The sequence below is a fragment of the Vulpes vulpes genome, chromosome 10 (genome assembly GCF_048418805.1).
Source record: "Vulpes vulpes isolate BD-2025 chromosome 10, VulVul3, whole genome shotgun sequence".
In the NCBI taxonomy this organism is placed as follows: Eukaryota; Metazoa; Chordata; class Mammalia; order Carnivora; family Canidae; genus Vulpes; species Vulpes vulpes.
The window spans coordinates 46,325,425-46,344,631 of record NC_132789.1 but is presented as its reverse complement, the minus strand read 5'-3'; the positions used below and the strand labels follow the sequence as shown (position 1 = coordinate 46,344,631).

Genomic DNA, 19,207 nt, shown 5'->3' with positions numbered 1-19,207 from the left:
AATTAAACTCCAGCATTTGGTAAAACGTGGAGTTCTTTATGCAAATTTCCTCTTGAGATTCCAGGCCTTGTGGGAGGCTCTAGGGATGAGAACGGAACAAATCAATGTAGCTCTTCCCCATGGAGCTCACAGACCAGTGGGAGGGAGACACCCTAAACAAGAGAACACCTGGCAACTGTAGAGTCAGAACCTGCAATCATCGCCGTCTAGGAGAGAGACTCCCGGAGCAGGAACCCGTTTGCACTGGTAGACCTCACCGAGGGGAGGCTATTGGGCTGAAGCCTTCAGGAGAAGACAGAGCAGCCATGGTGGCAGGTGGCAGGGGTTTCAGGAAGATGAGGGGAATCCAGGAAGGAGGGTTGGGGATGCAAGGGGGCGGTCCCCGCTCCAGAGGCTCTGAGGCAGGAGAGAGTTCCGTGTGTTGCAGAAGCGGAAGATGGTCCGTGAGGCTTTGGCAGAGTGACGGAGGAAGTGGCTGCCAAGAAGACTGCTGGGTAACACAGCCTCAAAGGCTTATGAAGGTTGCTCCATGGAAAGTTCAGATATTATTCAGCACGTAATAGGATGCCATTGATAAGCTTCAAGGAAGAAGAGGTGATTTGACTGGTGCTCTGGCAGGAACATTCTGGCTGCTATGTGGAGAATGCCTCGTAGAGAGACTTTGGTGTTTGGGTACATTTGCTACCTGCCCACACAGATTGTGTAAAACTTTAAACTTTGCTGCAGTCTTGAGGCAGAATTTCTTCTCTGGGAAACCGTAGTGTTTGCCCTAAAGGACTTCAGCCAATCAGATGAGGCCCCCACCAAGGTGACCTCTTTCACATGAACCCCGGTGACTGTAGATGCTAACCACATCTTCAGAGCGCCTTCACAGGGACACTTACCTTAGGGTCTAACTGAATGACGGGTACCGGCCACGGTGGCGCACACACCTAATCATCGCAGCATAGGCCCTGATAAAGGAGCCAACTACTGGCACACAGGGCAACTGGGAGGACTCTCCGCGGAATCTTGCTGAATGAAAAAAGTCAATATCAACAGGTTATATGCTGTATAATTCCATTCATATAACATTTTTGAAATAACAAAATTTCAGGGTGTCAGGGTGGCTCAGTCGTTTGAGTGTCTGCTCAGGTCATGATCTCAGGGTCCTGGGATCAAGTCCCATTTTCAGGTCCCTGCTCAGTGAGGAGGCTTCTCCCTCTGCCCCCCACCCCTGCTCCCCGCCACCCCGCCGCTCATGCTCTGTCTCTCTCTTGTCAAATAAATAGATAAAATCTTTAAAAGGAAAAAAAAGAAATAACAAAATTTTATTTTATTTTTTAAGGCTTTATTTATTTTTTCATGAGAGACACAGAGAGAGGCAGAGACACAGGCAGAGGGAGAAGCAGGCTCCCTGCGGGGAGCCCGATGCAGGACTGGATCCCAGGACCCCAGGGTCACGACCTGAGGCGAAGGCAGATGCGCCATCACTGCCACCCAGGCGTCCCTAAAATCCATTGACTTTAAATCGATTTTCCCAGTTTTACTTATGCTCATCATGTGTGTATACGTTTGTGTGCGCACATACTAAGTTCTATAAAATTTTATAAGCCATGTAGGTTCATATACCCAACACTGCAGTCAAGATACTGACCAGTTCCAACATTGCAAGGCTCTCCCATGTCACCCACTTAGAACCACACCCCCCTCCTTCCTTTTCTCTTTTCTCCACCCCACCCCCACTCCCAGTGCCCATCTCTTTTTACCACTAATTGCTCTTCCATTTCTATAATTTTATCTTTTAGGGACCCCTGGGTGGCTCAGCGGTTGAGCATCTATCTGCCTTCAACCCAGGGTGTGACCCCGGGGTCCTGCGATCCAGTATCGGGTTCCCCACAAGGGTCCTGCGATCCAGTATCGGGTTCCCCACAAGGAGCCTGCTTCTCCCTCTGCCTGTGTCTCTGCCTTTCTCTGTCTCATGAATAAATAAAATCTTAAAAAAAAAAAAAGTAGGGGGCAGGCCCCAGGGGCAAAAAGAGCCAGGGTCGTGAGGAGTGGTCCACTGTAAACTTTCAAGTTGGGAGGGGGTTAGGGAGAGCGTAAGTCTGAGGAATTTTGGAAGCAAGGCTTCCAGGACCTTGAGGGTTAGCTGTTGTTGGGAAAGGGTCATTTATTACTGTCTAGTGAAATCTGAGTCATGAGACCCTTCCGACGTGTATCGGTGGGTCATATGCTTGGGGTGATTGCCGATCTGTATCTGGGGGGTGGAGATCAAGAAGTTTCCAAAGGGACTATTAGATCTTAAAGCCGATTTACAGGATCCTGGAGGGTACGCTCAGATTGCCTTTGGCCTTAGCCAAGCACCAGCCTCAAGGGAGGCAGCCGAGCCCCTGGAGGAATGTCACTCTGCCTCCATCCAGGGGTCAATGGGCCGGGGTCAATGGGCCGTGAGCAGTAAGGAAACTTAAGAATTTCTCTTCTGCCTTTGTTTCCCACATCAACGAGATCGGAGTTTGTCTCTGCGTCTCTTCGTGTGCTTCCCTCTTTGTCTCTCTGTCCCTGCCTCCTCTCCCACTTTGTCTCTCTCTCCCACGTTATCCAGAATCCTGTTTGGAGGGTGCCTGACCCCAGCCCCCAGGAAGAGGCTTGCCATTCGATATCCCAGCAGAAACCAGCACCTGGGGCCTGGTCACAGAGGAAGAGCCCAAGACTCAAATACCATGTTTCCCTTGCAGTTTGAAGGCTGTTTGTCAGCCCGCACCAAGCACCTGCCTTGTACCCTGCTTGTCATCTTCATGCTGTCCTCATTTATCTGTCCAGATGGAGCAATTCCAGGAGCATTCTTTGGCGTTCGGTGCATCTTTTTAACTTAGTCCTTTTTTTCCCCCCTTTTTTAAGCTGTATGCCTGCCTGGCCCCATCTTTTTCAGAGAGGTGGTTTTGTTTCTATGGCAACTGAGGGTCTATTGTAGTCAAATATGGAGCCCCATTCAATCGCAATCTTCTCATCCCCCTGCGGTTTACTCTGATTTTTATGTTGTATTGTGCTGCTTTTCTTCTGCATCCTCAATCAGGCAGTGGCATTAGTTTTGCTGTATTAGGCAGAGGCCGCTCAGAATGCCACCTTAGATGGCTTAAGAATAGGTACTAAAAACTTTGTCTGTCTGGGGCACCTGGGTGGCTCAGTGGTTGAGCATCTGCCTTCGGCTGGGGTCGTGACCCTGGGGTCCCAGAATCTAGTCCCACATTGGGCTCCCTGCGTGGAGCCTGTCCCTCCCTCTGCCTGTGTCTCTGCCTCTATGTGTCTCTCATGAATAAATAAAATCTTTTTAAGAAAATGCTTGTGCCTAATTGCCCTTTAAAAGAGCAAAAACCAAAAAAAAAAAAAAAAAAAATAAAAGAGCAAAAACCTCCAAGAACATTTCCCTCAACAACATTCTCTTGTCCTAATAGCATTTGATTTACATATCTGACTCCAAACTGTTCTAGGTCTTTCCAAGCCAACAATAATAGTAATAATAATACGCTACCATTTACTGAATCCATACTATGTATTCTTGTGCTCTCAAAAAAACAAAACAAAAAAACCCAAAACCCCCAAAAACAAAAACTAGAAGAAAAATGAGGCCAAGGGAGCAGACACACAAAACACAAGCCCCAATTCATTATATTCCACGGACATAAAATTGCCAAACTGGCAAAAGTGTGTCAATTCTTAGTTTCTTTTCTTTGTATTTCTTTCATACAGATAGGTACAAGTTTAACTTATTTCAGTTCATGGAACACACCTGGATAGCCTAGCTCTAGCTATAAAATATGGGACTGCAGCGCAGGTCAAGCATTAGCCTTACGAGGCTGAAAAGGCTGCCTGCCTGTGACTTGAAGTCACACGAGGACTCCTAAAACTCTCTCCAGGCTTTACTTGGACATCCTAGCTCCTTAAGCCCTTCTATGCTTTCTTGGACGTACTCTTATCATTTCTATTACTGCTGGTCTGTTTTTGCCACCAGATTAAATTCTCAAAGCTAGGGACCTTATCTTGTTCACCTTATTCCCAGTGCCTAACTGTGCCTGGCACCTAGCAGGGGTTCAGCTTTTGTTCAATAAAGAAATCTGCAAATTAAGATTAAACCAGAGCTCTGCTTAAAAAAAAAAAAAAAGCAGAGCTTTGGTTTCTTAAATGTGGTCTCTTCACCTCACCAAAAAAATCTGAAATACTTTATACCCCATGCTAATTCTTTTACCTCTGAACCTTCCTGAGCTCAATTCAAGTATTCTTGAGTCACAGCTTTACCTTTCCAGCTGTATTTCACAGAACATCTGAGTAAAATGAACATGTCAACTTCTATTCCACAATCAGGTTTATACAGAATAAAGTGACACCTGCAAAGTACAGAGAGGGTTTGCTGGAATAACATTCTACAGAAAAGCTTAGCATACTTGGTAGACTTTAATGGTACCAATTCTGTAACTTTATAGAGACTTGTTCCTATAAAACCTGGCACCTGTTTAGGCTGCCATAACAAAAAGCCTTAAGCTGGGTAGCTGATAAACACAAGTCTAGTTCTCACAGTTCTGGAGACAGAAAGTGCAAGATCAAGGCACTAGCATGGCTGAGGGAGGGCCCTTCCCCAGGCTGCTTACTGCCAACCTGTGTCCTCACAAAGTAGAAATGGGCAAGCAAGCTCTCTGCCTCCTTTATAAAGGCACTAATCCCATTCATGAGATTCCACCCTCAAGACCTAAGCACCTTTCAAAGACCTCACCACTCAGCATTATATTTGGGGGTTAGGACTTCAACATAGGAATTTGGGAGGGTCAGGAGGGGCACAAACATTCAGATTATAGTGTTTCACAAGGGCTAGACATTTATGAATGAGGGACGGGGGACAGATGTTGAGGTGTTAAGTGAGGTGGTCATTTGAGAATGTAAGTTGCAACTTCTCGTACATGGTGTGCAGCTTAATTCCTCTTACCACTGAGTATGAGCTAGACTTAGTGACTCCCTTCTAACAGAATTAACAGTATGTCACTTCCAAGGTCAGGTCATAAAAAGGCATGTGGCCTCCTCTTAGCCCTCTCACGTGGGTCCCTCTGGGTTATCTGCTGCTGTGTCATGAGGACACTCAAGCTACCCCTTTTTAAAGGCCCACAAGAAGAGGAACAGAGGCCTCCAGATAACCGTCATGTGAATGAGCTAAGAAGCCAGCCCCAACCAAACTTTCACAACGACCAGCCAAGCTGCTTGCAGATTCACCCAGAAGATGGTGAAATAAATGCTTGTTTCAAGACACTAAGTTTTGGGATAATTTATTATATCATAGATACAGGTGGTGAGCCTCCTGAAAGTTTATGTGGAGGCACCAGCCCGAGAACAGGATGAGGCCAAAGAAAAGCAAATGGATCTAAACAGAAGAGTAGATGGTGCCTTTGAAGAAGCAAATGCTGTAACTCAACAATGTCTTTATATTAAACTCCACAGGCATTTTACCAGCTCCTTCTACATATTTAGTACAAAAGGGTAAAAGTCCAAAATTGTTAATAGCAACTTTATTGTTCCACTGGTGCAAAAAAAAACAAAAACAAAACAAAAACATAATTGTACGATGCATTTCCCCCTAAATTTACAATAATGAAGGTTATACATAAATTATATTGATCACAAATTTTCTATTTTATACTAATATTTAGAACAAAATTATTTGGATAAATATGCCCAGAGGACAACTTAAGTTCTTAATGGATGATTGAGTCCAAATATGCAAAATATAGCTTTTGGTATTGACCATGGTGTTTCAGAATTCTCAGACATGCAATAATATATTCTAGTTTTAGGGAAAATTTTACACATGGCCTTATCTTGCATTTAGGGAAAAGCCCAAGCTGAATTTCACATACGTAGTATCCCTTTCCTCTAAATTATTCTCAAATTGGACTAGAGAACAAAGAGACAGACACTTTCAGGTTAGTACTCCCAAGTAATGAAGGAAATTACACAACCAACAAAACAGAATAAAGGAAGAAGAGCTTCATTAGTAGCTAAGAGGTGGTTTGTCTTTCCTTTTTTTTTTTTTTTTTTTTTTACAGACCACATGACTTTTAAATAGCAGATCAATCATGCCACCTGGGGTGATAAGACAGATTGAACACTTATGAAGTGAGTAACTTTATTAAGGTCCTGAAGGTGAGTGTCCGGAGGTGCTGGGTAAAACACATCACAGGTAAGAACGGGAAACCTACCTCAGCATTTCTGAAAGGCACAATCTATGGAAGGGAAACCTAGTATAATAAAACCCTTACTGGATGTACATGGAAAAGAGTAGGGTGAGCCTGTTTCCTTTTCAAAGGACGAGACCTTCATAAATTGGACCCTCAGATTCTGGTGATTCCCGCCTCAAACGCAAATGCTCCAATGTGTTATGAAAATGTTTGTTGATCTGCTCTGTTTCTTCACTGGACTCAAGATTTGGGAGATCTTCACGAATCTTTTGGATAAGCTGGTTCAAAACCTGAATTGTGACCTACAAGAGAACATGTACAGTTACAGAATCTAGCATGTACCATATAAAAAAGAAAAGATAATCCAGTAAAAATTTTTGAGGATCTTGTGTTACTCTCACAGTCATCAAAGTAATTATAAAAAAAGAGAGATGAAAACATGATGCCTGGTTCGAGCAACAACTACTGACAATTCACCAAAAAAAGACAAAACAACAACAACAAAAAGAAAAAAACCAAAAGCTTAACAAAAAATAGAGCATCGTGTACCAATACAAGAAAAGCAAAATTTTATTTAACTGATAAATCTTGACCAACACTGTATTAGTGTTAAAAGGGGAACCCAGGGCAGCCCGGGTGGCTCAGTGGTTTAGTGCCACCTTCGGCCCAGGGTGTGACCCCGGGGTCCTGGGATCGAGTCCCATGTTGGGCTCCCTGCCTGGAGCCTGCTTCTCCCTCTGCCTGTGTCTGCTTCTCTCTCTGTGTCTCTCATGAATAAATAAATAAAATCTTAAAAAAAAATAAAAATAAAAAAATAAAAGGGTAACCCATATAAGGAATTATTCTAAACTTACGTGATAACCAATAAGCCTACTATATTTATATATTTTTTCAAACAGTGACTAAAAAATATTCCATAAATATTATAAAATATTCATGAACAAAAGAGATGAGAATTTTCTTGCACATATGAGTTCTTCCCTTAGAGAGATGCATCTATAAACCAAAGAATACTAAAGAATGAACAGAGACTAGTAGGTGCATTCTCCAAACCCTGACCCTTGTAAATAAAAAAAGAAAGCATCAAGATGATTAAGTTTTTTATGTATCACATCTCTGAAGAGCAGGAAAGAAAAATATTAGTTCAGTAACAATATTTTATTACAGTTACTTACCGCATCATTTTCCTTTTCATAAAAATAGATATATCTGTTCAGAATTTCTATAAAAAGTTGCACTTGTAAAGAGGGGTCCATGCACTGATTTGCTATTTTCAGAGCTTTCTTTAGGCATTCCATTACCCTCTTGCCTCCATGAAGCTAGAATAAAAGGGTGAGGTGGGGGGGGAGGGGGAGAGTATTAAAGAGATTAATGAATTACAAATGTCCCATTTCACACAAAGAAATAAGCACAACACTACAGTGGCTCTTTTTTAAGGTGCACAACAAATTTAAATCTCATTTCTTTTTTTTTTTTTTTAAAGCACGCAGCTATAATTTACAAATAGAATTTATTTTATGTATTTATTAATTAAATGTTTTGGTTTAAGATGTATATTTTTTAAAAAGCAGTGTATAAACTTACTGTATTACAATATACTCAAAGTGAAGCTTCACCATAGGATGTAACTCTATACATTATACATTACTGTCCATTTCATTTCTCTTAATAAACAAGGCAACTTTGTCAGGCTTCCAAGCCCTCCAGATGTTTCACCTCTAGTGCACAAGGCCGTGGCAGCTATCCCCTTCCTGCAGCATGGTCGGGAATGACCTCCCTCCTTACCTCCTCCCCATTTTTGTCTGTGTTTCTGCCAGACCAGAAGAGATGTGCACAGGTGCTCACAGCTCGGCCCTGATCGGGTTTCTTCAGAAGTTTGGATGCAGCAAGTGCACACTGAGTTCTCAAAGGTTCATGATTCTCTTCACTGAAGCACTTCATCCTCTCAAAAGTACCAATGATCAAGGTGATGGCAGCCAGCTGTGCTTTGGAATCACTGATTTCATCTTCATACAGAGAAAATGCCTGGTGAACAAGAAATAGAAGAGACCTTACCACCATCTATTGGAGTGTTTTCTAAAGTACTTCCCACCAAAACCCCATCTGGTGACAGGCTCTGTACTCCCTTCAGATCACACGTTGACCCCTCTCTTGGAGAGTCCTAAGACACAGCTCATGCAGGAAAGATACTGACAACCTGCAACAAAGTTGTTTTAACTTTTCCTTAACCCAGAGTTCCCAAACTAAATTTAACAAAGGAGCTTTTCACTCCAGGAAACACTTATACCAAGACCCACCCAGAAATCTTAAATCTCATTAGCCCCTAGTGGATGGTCCATTTTCCTGCAATCATTGCAACTAGAGCATTAAGGAGTTCCAAGACGGTGGGAAGGGGTGGTTATACATTCACTGAAGAGGAAATCCACGTGCACTATATCTTACCTACAACAGGTGGCTGCACACAGCAAAACCGATCAGACAACACAGAAAGGAGAAAAGACAATCACCTGGGACATAAATTCATATGCTACCGTTTCATGATTTTCAAAACCAATTTCTCCAGCAGCTAGAGCCCCTTGAAGGAAGAGTCTCAAGGGTAATTCTGCTAGCTCTGCCTTGATCAAAGCACTGATAGTCTGGTGAGCGAATGAAAAAATCTTCTGGCATTTCTTTTCCCATTTGTCATCCTAAAAGAGAAAAAAGTTTAAATTACCTTCCTTTCAAGATGAGCCAGCTCAAGAATATTCATTTTCTTTTTTTTAAGAGTTTATTCATTTATTCATGAGACACACATACAGAGAGAGAGAGAGAGAGAGAGAGAGAGAGGCAGAGACACAGGCAGAGGGAGAAGCAGGCCCCATGCAGGGAGCCCGATACACGGAATTCGATCCTGGGTCTCCAGGATCACACCCTGGGCCGAAGGCAGGTGCTAAACCACTGAGCCACCTGGGCTGCCCAAGAATATTCATTTTCTTTCTTTTTTTTTTTTATTTTTATTTATTTATGATAGTCACACACACACAGAGAGAGAGGCAGAGACATAAGCAGAGGGAGAAGCAGGCTCCATGCACCGGGAGCCCGACGTGGGATTCGATCCCGGGTCTCCAGGATCGTGCCCTGGGCCAAAGGCAGGCGCTAAACCGCTGCGCCACCCAGGGTTCCCGAATATTCATTTTATGAAGCTTCTATAGAACAAACAGGGAAAGCAGGAGCGCTGAGCTCAAGGTTCTCCTGTTATCCTCCTTCATCTCATTTATGAAGCACACAAGTCCATCAAGCACAGTATCTTCTCAAACATCCCTTTGTGGTTACTGGCTGTATAATTTTTGAATATTTGGCATTTTGTTTTTACTCATCAGAAACTCAAAACACACCCCAACTGGACAGAATTAGGAAGATAAGCAAATGGATTTTAAACACTGAGATCATCCCTAAATCCACCACCCAGCATTGATCACTGATAACATTCTGATGTTAACATCTTTTTTCCTATGCAAATGTATTATAACTGGGATCGCTATTCTGGTTTTGTTTTCTACTTTATAGTAACTTATCAGAAGAGTTAAATTGGGTTCATACTGCATATACTTGCATCAAACTTCTTTTCCTTCACTTATTTTGTCATAACAAGCTCCCTCATGATACTAAGTTCCTGGAAATCACTTTAATGACTAGAAAATATTCCACACACTGGATGTAGCATAATTTATTTAAATATTTCCTTTTGGAAATAATCTGCAATACCACAACGAATGCTAATGTTCCATATACACAAGGTTTTTTTGAATCCCTAATTATTTACTTAGTATAAATTCTTAGAAGTGGAATTATTAGATCTTTTAAGGCTCTCCATATTGCCAGTTTTTTATACAAAGACTGTAGTATGTCACATGCCCACCATTACTAGGTGAGAATGCATTCTCATAATACCATTGCCATTGCAAACCTTCTTTCTCTTTTCTCTTTACCAGTTTGATTTCTAAAACAGAGGTTCATTGCTGTAATTACCAGTGAGGTTAAATATTTTATCTATATCTGACCATTCAAATTTCTTATTAAAGCAATCAGTTCTTTTCATTTTTTAAAAGAGGGTAATAGTCACAGACTTGCTATAAGGATTAAATGCAATAATCCAAGTATACAGATAATCCTTGGCACAGTATATGGCACATAGTGAATGCTAGCTGCTATTTCTATTGTTACATTCACCAAAATCTATACATGGAATGCTGGAAAAAGTCCTAAATGAGCAGGTGGCATAATAAAAACTGGCTATGTCATGCTGGCAAGTCTACTGAATAAATCTTGTTTCTCCAATATTGGAGAAGTAAGTTTACTGAGTTTTTATTCTTTAAACACTGATTTGACTATCCAACTTTAGGTACATCAGATTGAAGGATTTCCTATAAAACTATCATCATTGAAGATTTAAGCCATGATTCTGCTTAAGGAATACGTGCATAAAAAAAATACATGATTCATAAAATTATTCAATTTCAGGCTTTTGGAGAGAGGTTATTATGCAATGCTAGGCAAAACTATCTTGAATTAGATCTCACCTATTATGTACTTGCAACCTCTGCATGAGATTACTGTATCACTTTAGAATTAGTAGAGACTCTAAAGTAAAATCATTCTTAAACTAAAGCACTCTGAGCCAATTTTGTAATAAATTTATCAATGTCTCCAAGTAATCTTTAAATACGGAAAACCTAGCATAAATTTACACTGCTTTAATCTTTCATTTCTAAGTGTTTTTTGTGATCCCTCAGCTAGTATGCAATCTACCAACACTACGGTTAGGAAAACTTAACACAGGATGTATAAAGAATTGATCTATTGAAACTGGAATTTTATTATTCCATAGTCTATTTCTGTATATATTTGAAATATTCTATAACAAATACACATAAAGAAGAAGAAAAAAAAGAAAAAAAGTAGTGACATACTTAAATGTAAACCCACCACTTTAGAATTCTCTTTGTAGCGAAACGCCAGCTGGTAGGCTGCAAACACCAAAGGTGGCAGTGTGAAGCGAATCCGTTGATTTCCACCAGCTCCAAAATGTTTTCGTGCGGTGTTTAAAATCTGACCAAAAAAAAAATCCCCCCAAAACATTAATCTTTCCTGCACTATGATTAATCATTTATAAAATTAAATGAGGGCTCTAATCATTGTTATTGCTACAATTTTTAATTGCATCTGCTGCTATACCAGGCTTAATGGTAGATGCTTACATTTCTTATTGCACTGAGTCAATAAAACCAACATCATAACCAAAACAGTAACCCTATTTCACAAATGAAGAAGCCGGAGGTTCAAAGAGGCCACATAATGTGCCCAAGGTTACAAGACCAGTCAGAGGCAGAGATACATGTTAACATATTTTCATATACATATGTACAAAGTCGGCTGTGCTGACAGAGATTGCAGGCTCTGAAGACAGACTTCTACTAACATTTACTTACCTGAGTGACCCTGAGCAAATTCTTTACCTTCTCTTAGCTATTAAAGTTTCATTTGCTTTTGCTGTTGGGAAGATCAAGTAATACACATGAAGAGTTACTAGTACCTGACACAAGGCAAGGGTGCCAGGGCTTAGAAAATGTTGGTTATTACTAGAATGCAAAATAGCTATATGTATTTTGTTGGTATGTCTTACCTGCTAATTTGGAGAAAAAAGACAAAGTAAAAGGAAATGGCAATATACTTTAAAAGAGCTACTGTGAAATAAACGTCATATTGTCTCGGAAAAAACCGCAAGAATTCATGAAATACTTTTTAATATGTGTGATACAATGTGTGACATATCCAGGTTTTTAAAATTTCTCTGATATAATAGATAAGTGAATGCATTTTCCCTTGGGGAAGTCAGAGCTACTGATCCTCGCCGTAAAGGTCTCTCAGTGCACAAGCATAATCAACTGGCTACACGTGGAAGGGATACTTCCTACTACTACATTTGGAACAGAACAAAAAATGAAAACACATGTAGGCACGTATGTGAGACACAGAAACATAAGGGAATCAATCAGCCAGTCACTATGTACAGATCACACACAGCGCACAGCTGGCCTGCCCAGAATGTTTATCAGTAAGCCAAGTCAAAGAGTATCACACTGCCGACAGAAATCATTCTTCTTCACACTGCTTGTGATGGAATACAAGAGTGTCAACTACAACAAAAAAAGTCACCAGCAGGAGAAAGTCAGGACTCAACCTCAAATGAAAGTGTTCCCCCAACATATCATCAGTTTAACAGCCTACAAATCCAACAAGTTAAACTACACTTTTCCCAAACAATAATTAGATTGCCATCTGTGCTAACTTCCATTAAAATAAATCATCATGCATCAATCACCAATATTCCTACTCAGGCAACATATTATTCATTTCACAAAGATTTATTGAGAACTAATGATAAAGAAAGGAAAACTTCTGATTGTTCTTCACCAGGAAAAAGAGGTTAAGAGAAAGAATTTGAATTTTAAAGTCTTTTCATACATTTTTAAATTTGTCAACTTATATTTTCAGACTTCAGACACATAAATACAATTGAATATACGGATTGCTGCTTATACTCTAAGTTTTATCCTGATAAAGTTATGACAAACTGGATAAAAGGAGAATAGTTAAAAAAGAAAATGAACATGAAGAAGTACTATCCACTCAACTAAGGAAGATGGGCTTTCTATAATTCTTAAGTCCTCAAAGAAACTAGAGCAACCAATATATTTCCCATAAGCTCACAATTATGCATTTCTATATAAAGTCAAACTCCATGGGTATCACTTAATCTCTTATTCAGCTGCAACTTTTTCAAAACCTTCTAAGACCACAACTGTTTCAGACCATTTTAGGTACATCTACATGGAATTTCGACCTAGGAGTCGTGACGGTATGTGATAACTGAGTTAACTCCTACCAAGTACTGCTGATCTGGGTCCTCAGACCGCAGAAGATGAATGAATCTGCCCACAAGGCTCTGCTCATCAGCAAAGTCTTCTGGATCAGGGTCTTCTATGGGCTGATCTGGCTGATCCTGAATCAATGTGGACACCAAATTCATTATGGAATCCACCTGTAACACGAGAGATGCAGGAACCACTGAAGTGAAACCATCAGCATATAAAGTCACTGTCAAAGCGTTTCTAGTTGTGTAACTCCCAAGGAGCAAACTCTTTACCTTCTCTTAGCTATTAAAGTTTCATTTGCTTTTGTTGTATTAAAAACATAATTCCTTTTATTGTAAGAAGGTTTATGTATATTGATGTGCATACAGACAAGAGTAGAAAAACACACACCAAATATTAACGAATAGTAGTTATTCTCTTTCTGGTGGGCTTATAGTTTTATGTATATATTTTTTTAGGATTTTTTTAAAAATTATTTATTCACAAGAGACACAGAGAGAGGCAGAGACACAGGCAGAAGGAGAAGCAGGCTCCATGCAGGAAGCCAGACGCATGACTCGAGCCCCCCAGGCATCCCAGATTATAGTTTTATAATTTCTTCTTTATACACCTCTAATTTCTAATTTATATAATGAATAAACTCTTTGTAACCTTTTTTAGTATTAAATTACCGTCTTCTCCCATTTCATATGTCTGCCTCAAGGTCTAAAATCATTACAATATTGTTTCTGTTTTCCTAATATCGCATGTTGGTATTCTCTTACCTGGTCTTGAGAGACAATTTCTGTGTTATAATCCAGAACATTACTAAGCACATAACAACTCATGCTCTTTCTGGACTCATAGTCAAAATACTCAAAAAGTGGGTGAAAATGTTTTAATTTCAAGACTGTTAAGATATTGTTGTAAGTGTCAACAGGTATCTTCAAAAGTCTGGTGAGCTCTTTTGAAACTGCACTACTGGTAGCAATACTACAAAAAAGAAAAATAACAGCCCTTTAATGAGTAAAATTAACTTTCTATATATACAAATACACTCTGCATAAAAACTTGAAGATTTTCATTTTCACGTTAAAGGAAACAGGTCAAGTGAATTACATCACCTCAAAATACTCCAATGACTTCCTTCTAAGAAGATAAAGATGCCTATCTAAATACAAACATGTACTCATCTCTTAATGTTCTATTAATACAAAATAAGACGTAACATTGAACAGGTTATACAGCTGGAGTTAAAATGACTGTCTAGAATTTGACATTTTTAGGAACATATTTTAAGTGATAGTTAAGTTCTTGAGCACCCAGTAAATGATGTATACTCATGAAGAAAATGAGTAGGGAGAAAAATTCATCCAAAACTAGCAACTCCACAAAATAGGAAAAAAACTGCTTCTTCTGCATCAGATGTTGGTGATTTAGGAAAAGCAGGCTGAATTTAAGGTAGCAGCTTGTCGGAGTATTCCGTGCAGTGCAGGATGGGACAGTAAGGGGACTGCTGGGGAAAAGGTAAAGGGATCACAAGTGCCCACAGTGGCCACTAGAGGATGCCAAAGACTAGGAAAGCACAGTTGAGGAAGCTCCCAACTATTGGCAACAAAATGGACTTTCCTTGATGGTATCAAAAACAAAGCTCAAAATAGAAAGATATTTTAAACCAATTTAATTTCACCTTAAATATATATACATACATACATACATATATATATATATATATATATATATGCTCCTAATTTTTTTACAACTTATTCATCTGTAGAAAATCACTTCCTATGAAAATACCGCTTAACATAAACACAGCTGACCCATGAACAACATGGATTCGAACTGTGCAGGCCAACTTATTCATGGATGTTTTCCTACAAATATAGTATGGTACTACAAAATGTATTTTCTCTTCCTGTAATTTTTAAAATAACATTTTCTTTTCTCTAGCTGACTTGATTTTAAGAATATAGTATATACTACATGGAATGTACAAAATATGTGTTAATCAACTTACTGGTAAGGCTTCTGGACAACAGGCTATCAATAGTCAAGTTTTAGGGAGTTGCAGAGTTCTTCAATTGCGCAGAAGGTTAACCTCCACATTGTTCAAAGGTCAACTGTTAATTCCCTTACCAGTTTGAAAACTTATTCATATATTAAAGGGGTCTGAAACGGAGAGACTCTGGTCCATGAAGACTACTTAAGAGTCCATGAATGCCACTATTTGATCATGTACACAGCCAACATATTGGTTGTTACTTTCTGCCCTGATTAATACCAAGCATTATCAATCTAACAAACGCTTAAGACAAATGTAAACATTTCAAAAAGCAATTAAGAAAAACTAATCTAGAATTAAGTAAGTGCTTTATGAGGGTTTTTATAAAAATGTAACTTTGACTTACTGTTCAAGGTTGAGCTTATTAAATATCTCCACTGTAGTTTCTAGAACTTTATCAACATAGTCCACACGATCAGGGTAACACTTCATAGCAAGATTAATTAGAGAGACTTGTAAAGATACAACATCCTCTGAAGGCATGTCTTGTCTAGACTGAAATGTTTAGAAAACCACAGAATTTATTTTAAACAATCACAAAAGGGTCTACCTCCTGAGAAGTTTCAAAGTTTTTTTTTTTTTTTCAAAGTTTTAAGAACTTAGAAGAAAAACCATACAAACCTGTATTACTGTAGCCACCTGCTGTGAAAATATGTCAAAAAGTTTAATATCTGCTGGGATTCCAGGTCCATCTTCACGGTGAGCAAATAAAGCTAATCTGAAAAAGAAAACAATCTGTAACAAATACAGGGATTTAGGCAGTGGGATCATGGATGACATTTTGTTCTTTATACTTTTCTATATTTTTACAAGGTTTTTCTCCTAGAACACTAAAAAAGATTTTAAAAAGGACTGGAGGGGATCCCTGGGTGGCGCAGCGGTTCGGCGCCTGCCTTTGGCCCAGGGCGCGATCCTGGAGACCCGGGATCGAATCCCACATCGGGCTCCTGGTGCATGGAGCCTGCTTCTCCCTCTGCCTATGTCTCTGCCTCTCTCTCTCTCTCTCTCGGTGACTATCATAAATAAATAATAAAAAAAAGAAAAGAATAGTGAAATATAAAATAAGATTTCTTTAAAAAAAAATAATAAAAAAAAAATAAAAAGGACTGGAATGGAGTCGATCATTCCCTCAATTCATTTAAAAAAATTTTTAATAGTGTTGTATTAGTTTCAGGTGTACAATATAGTGATTCAACACTTCCACACATCACCCAGTGCTCATTATACAAGTGTCCTCCTTATCCCCATCACTTATTTCTCCCACCGACCTCCCCCCTCCCCCCCCCCCCCCCCCGTAACAAGTTTGTTTTCTAGAGTAAAAAGTCAGTTTCTTGGTTTGTCTCTTTTTTTTCCCCCTTTGCTAATTTGTTTCTTAAATTCCACATGAGTGAAATCATATGGTATTTGTCTTTCTCTGACTTATTTAGTCCAGCATAATAGTCTCTAGCTCTATCCATGTCATTGCAAATAGCAAGATTTCATTCTTTTTATGGCTGAAAAACATTCCATTATGTATATATTTCTTTACTCATTCATCTATTCATAGACACTTGGGCTGCTTCCATGATTTGGCTATTGTAGATAATGCTGCTATAAATATAGGGTTGCATGTATCCCTTTGAATTAGTGATTTGTATTTTTTGGGTAGATATCCAGTAGTGCAAATACTGGGTCATAAGGTAGTTCCATTTTTAAGTTTTTGAAGAACCTCTACACTATTTTCCAGTGGCTGTACCAGTCTGTATTCCCACCAACAGAGTACGAGGGTTCTTTTTGCTCCACATCCTCAGCAACACTTTTTTTTTGTGGTTTTGATTTTAGCTATTCTGACAGGTGTGAGGGGACATCTCATTGTAGTTTTGATTTGTATTTCCCCTGATGATGAGTGACGCTGAGCATCTTTTCATATATGTGTTGGTCATCTAGATGTCTTCTTTGGAGAAATGTCTGCTCATGTTTTTTGCCTATTTTTAAATTGGATTATTTGCTCTTTGGGTGTTGAGTTGGTCAGTTCTTTATATACTTTAGATACTAATCATTTAGTGGATAGGTCATTTGCAAATATCTTCTCTCATTCAGTAAGTTCCCTCTTAGTTTTGTTGACTGTTCCCTTCACTGTGCAGAAACTTTTTATTTTGATGTAGCCCCAATAGTTTATTTGTGCTTTTATTTTCCTTGCCTCAGGAGACATATCTAAGAAAATGTTGCTATGGCCCATATCAGAGAAATTACTGCCATGTCAGAGAAATTGCTCTCTTCTAGGATTTTTATGGTTCTAGGTCTCACATTTAGATCTTTAATTCATTTTGAGTTTACTTCTGTGTATGGTATAAGAAAGTGATCAATTCATTTTTAACCAGTTTCGTCAATAATGTCTTATTTTACTGTATTCTTACAATATGTTCTATTTTGCACCATACATAATTTTTTTTTTTAAGATTTTGTTTGTTTATTCATGAGAGACACACAGAGAGAGAGAGAGGCAGAGACACAGGCAGAGGGAGAAGCAGACTCCAAGCAGGGAGCTCGATGCGAGACTCAATCCCGGGACTCCAGGATCATGCCCTGGGCCGAAGGCAAGCGCTAAACTGCTGAGCCACCCAGGGATCCCCCCATAAATAATTTTCAACAGCCTGATTTTGCAATATTTTTTGAAGCTTAATCAAGTAGACAGGGATAAAAATTCATTAAAGTGACAAATGTATTTTAACAGCCATGATTTGAAAGAGAAATCTTCAACGATAAATCTTATTAGCCTCCATTAAGAATATGTCCAATTCGCATATAATTCTTGCTGCCCAGATTTAAACTGATAATTTGGAGAATGTGCCATATAAATTCTCAGACTTTAATAACTTAGGTATTTAAAATGTAACAAAAGGTATTTGCAGAAATATATCTTCACTTGGGCTCCTGGTTTCACGATGTCAGTGATGTGTAAGCAAACGAGCAGGACACATATTATATACTAGCACTCAGTATGGTTGCCAAGCAGGTACTCATTAAAGCCATTATCAAAGGCCAAGTTTTATACCTGTAACCAAGATGAATGCCTAAAATAGTAAAATTCAAACATAAGGGGAATTTTCTAAACATATTTAATACTTCAAAATTCTTCTTTTAAAAAATGTGACAATAAAAAAAAAATGTGACAATAGAGTGATTACCTAAACATTCTTAATCATACATCTAATAGCTACTTGGTTAAAAAAACAAAAAACAAAAAACTCCAAATCAAATCAGTTCCCACTAAAAGATAACATTAATTATTGTAAAAAAATAAATTTTATTCTTTGAATTTTAAGATTTAAATAATGGATCTGTAGGACATTGCCAATTAAATGTATTTCCATGGGATCCCTGGGTGGCGCAGTGGTTTAGCGCCTGCCTTTGGCCCAGGGCGCGATCCTGGGGACCCAAGATCGAGTCCCACGTCAGGCTCCCGGTGCATGGAGCCTGCTTCTCCCTCTGCCTGTGTCTCTGCCTCTCTCTCTCTCTCTGTTTGTGACTATCATAAATAAATTTTAAAAATTAAAAAAAAAAATTTAAATGTATTTCCATGCCTCCTGCCTAAGCTAGACAGGCACCTGGAAGAAATTCATACTTACAGAACTAAACTGTTCATAAGTGTAATTACTTTACAATCATTAATATAAAAAAGATGTAACAGAAATAAGCAATTCACAAAAATGTTTTAAATTCATTAGTCCCAAGTTGGAACACTGCCCTCTAGTGTTGGAAGCACTTACCTATCAATTAAAGCAATGATTATGTTCTTCACATTTACATTTTGGTGTAACTCAGCACAGGCCCGGAGAAAAGGATTCAAAGTCTGAAGGTGGAATTCATCAGGGAAAACCTGAAAATCAAATAATAATTAATTGATACAAGTAAACGTATTTCACATTATATTTTGGACTTATGGTAAAGTTCATATTTGTTTTTTTTGTTTTTTTCTTTATTTTTAATTTTTTTTAAAGTTCATATTTGTAAAAATAATTGTTTTAATCTTACACAACTAAATTCAAATATATTACTTCTGAGCTTCC

At 38.9% G+C, this 19,207-nt stretch overlaps 1 protein-coding gene across 8 annotated transcripts in view; it reads right to left on the bottom strand.

Moving 5' to 3' along the window:
• Window positions 1-5,516: 5,516 nt before the first annotated feature.
• The window catches only part of VPS35 (VPS35 retromer complex component), a 28,113-nt gene continuing 14,422 nt past the window's right edge, over window positions 5,517-19,207 (bottom strand). For all 8 annotated transcript variants that reach the window (XM_072723923.1, XM_072723924.1, XM_072723922.1 and 5 more), the window contains 10 exons: window positions 18,908-19,017; window positions 15,780-15,876; window positions 15,505-15,653; window positions 13,879-14,086; window positions 13,126-13,281; window positions 11,166-11,288; window positions 8,708-8,887; window positions 7,986-8,225; window positions 7,376-7,519; window positions 5,517-6,502 (listed from right to left, as the gene is read on the bottom strand). In XM_072723923.1, the coding sequence (XP_072580024.1) occupies window positions 6,323-6,502; window positions 7,376-7,519; window positions 7,986-8,225; window positions 8,708-8,887; window positions 11,166-11,288; window positions 13,126-13,281; window positions 13,879-14,086; window positions 15,505-15,653; window positions 15,780-15,876; window positions 18,908-19,017 (1,587 nt within the window). In that variant the 3' untranslated portion in view covers window positions 5,517-6,322. The remainder of the gene's footprint in view (window positions 6,503-7,375; window positions 7,520-7,985; window positions 8,226-8,707; window positions 8,888-11,165; window positions 11,289-13,125; window positions 13,282-13,878; window positions 14,087-15,504; window positions 15,654-15,779; window positions 15,877-18,907; window positions 19,018-19,207) is intronic.